This window comes from Condylura cristata, unplaced genomic scaffold, assembly GCF_000260355.1.
Source record: "Condylura cristata isolate star-nosed mole 26May11 unplaced genomic scaffold, ConCri1.0 scaffold00023, whole genome shotgun sequence".
In the NCBI taxonomy this organism is placed as follows: Eukaryota; Metazoa; Chordata; class Mammalia; order Eulipotyphla; family Talpidae; genus Condylura; species Condylura cristata.
The window spans coordinates 25,718,988-25,720,562 of NW_004567124.1; the positions used below are offsets into that span (position 1 = coordinate 25,718,988).

The 1,575-nt window shown below is 35.1% G+C and overlaps 1 protein-coding gene across 3 annotated transcripts in view; it reads left to right on the forward strand.

The window, feature by feature from the left end:
• Nucleotides 1-1,575, forward strand: part of EXD1 (exonuclease 3'-5' domain containing 1) — a 28,795-nt gene that overhangs the window by 14,812 nt on the left and 12,408 nt on the right. For all 3 annotated transcript variants that reach the window (XM_012728572.1, XM_004687903.2, XM_012728573.1), the window contains exon 7: nt 1,483-1,569. In XM_012728572.1, coding sequence (XP_012584026.1) covers nt 1,483-1,569 — 87 coding nt within the window. The remainder of the gene's footprint in view (nt 1-1,482; nt 1,570-1,575) is intronic.

Consider the following 1,575-nt stretch of genomic DNA (forward strand, 5'->3'; position numbering starts at 1 on the left):
TCAGTGCTGTGCTTTAACCCGCTGCGCCACCAGGGAGGGCCCTCTGACTTATATTTTAAAATGACTATTCCGAATTCTCCATTTAAGCAATTTCCCTGTAATTATCCATTTGGGAATTAACAACGTATTATTCAGTTTGTGGTACAGCCTGCAAATTTACTTCAGATGAATAGTTCAAATTTTTATTGCCGAGTAATATTTTATATCACCATTTATTGGATACTTAGATTGCTTCTACTTTTTGTCTGTGGTAATGCTATTGTAAACATTCATATACAAATTTTTGTGGAGACAGATGTTTTCACTTCTCTTGTGGTAGATACCTAGGAGTAGAATTGATGCGTTTAACTTTTTGAGGATTACCATATTACTTTCCAAAGCAGCCCAACAGTGTACATTTTTACCCATAGTGTATGAGCATTCCTATTTTTCTACATCCTTGCCAACACTGATTGCTATCTGTCATTATGACTATTATGACTATTGCCTTCCTAGTGGTATAAAGTGGTATCTCATTATGGTTTTGATTTGCCTTTCTGTGATGGCTAATAATGTTGAGACTCTGATGTACTTATTGGCCATTTCTGTATCTTTGGAGAAATGTCCATTTAGATCCTTTATTTACTTTTAAACTGAGTTGTAAGAATTTTTTATATGTCAGTAGATTGTTTAAATGATTATGACAACTATAATAAAAAGAGTTAAAAACTTTGAAAATTTGAAGAGGTAGTAGTTAGGAATTTTTATTAATAGGGAAACACAACTTTTGTTCCTAGTTCTGTAGCCTTCTTGTTAGTTGAGGATGAAACTGACATTTAGTACCCTTTTTTCATCATTGGTGGAAGATGCTTTCTAAAGGATGATATTGTGCCGATGTAAGTTGCCATGCCCTTCTGGTCTTATGTAATTTACTTAGCTGTGAAATGGGGAAAGCTTTGTATCCTGTTGATATTTTTAAGGATTACAAATTCAGTATCTAAGAATTATATAATGTTTTCAGATCAGAGAAGGCTATAAATAATCAAATGGTCAACAGGTATTGCAAGGGTACCACTAATTCAGTTTTGAGTGATTTAATGACTGGAAGGATTGAAGGGATTGTCAGTACTGAGGAGCAGATACTCAACCACTGTGTGAATTCCTCTCAGGTGCTGTCAGTTGTCCTGTGTTCGGGTGCTGTTCTTTGCATGAGGAATCTGGACAGAAAGACCAGAAATCCTTTACTGTAACATCAGTGATGACAGTTTAACTAGCATTTGGGATATGATTGATTTATTTTCCAGGTGTGAGATAATTTTGTGAAAACTAAAATGAGGATTGGAAGTGTTCAGTGTGATTTGTATATGCGAAACACATACACAAATTTTGTAGGTTAAATGATCCACTTTGTTTATTGCTAACCATTTTACTTGTATCATTCATGATGTCTTAGTTGCAACATCCATTCCCTACAGGGTTTTACTTTCTTCTTTTTTTCACTAGATGCTCCACATCAAAAAGCAGAGTGTCCTAAGTGTGGCAGCAGAAGGAGTTAATGTGTGTCGTCATGGGAAACTATGTTGGCTCCAGGTAAAA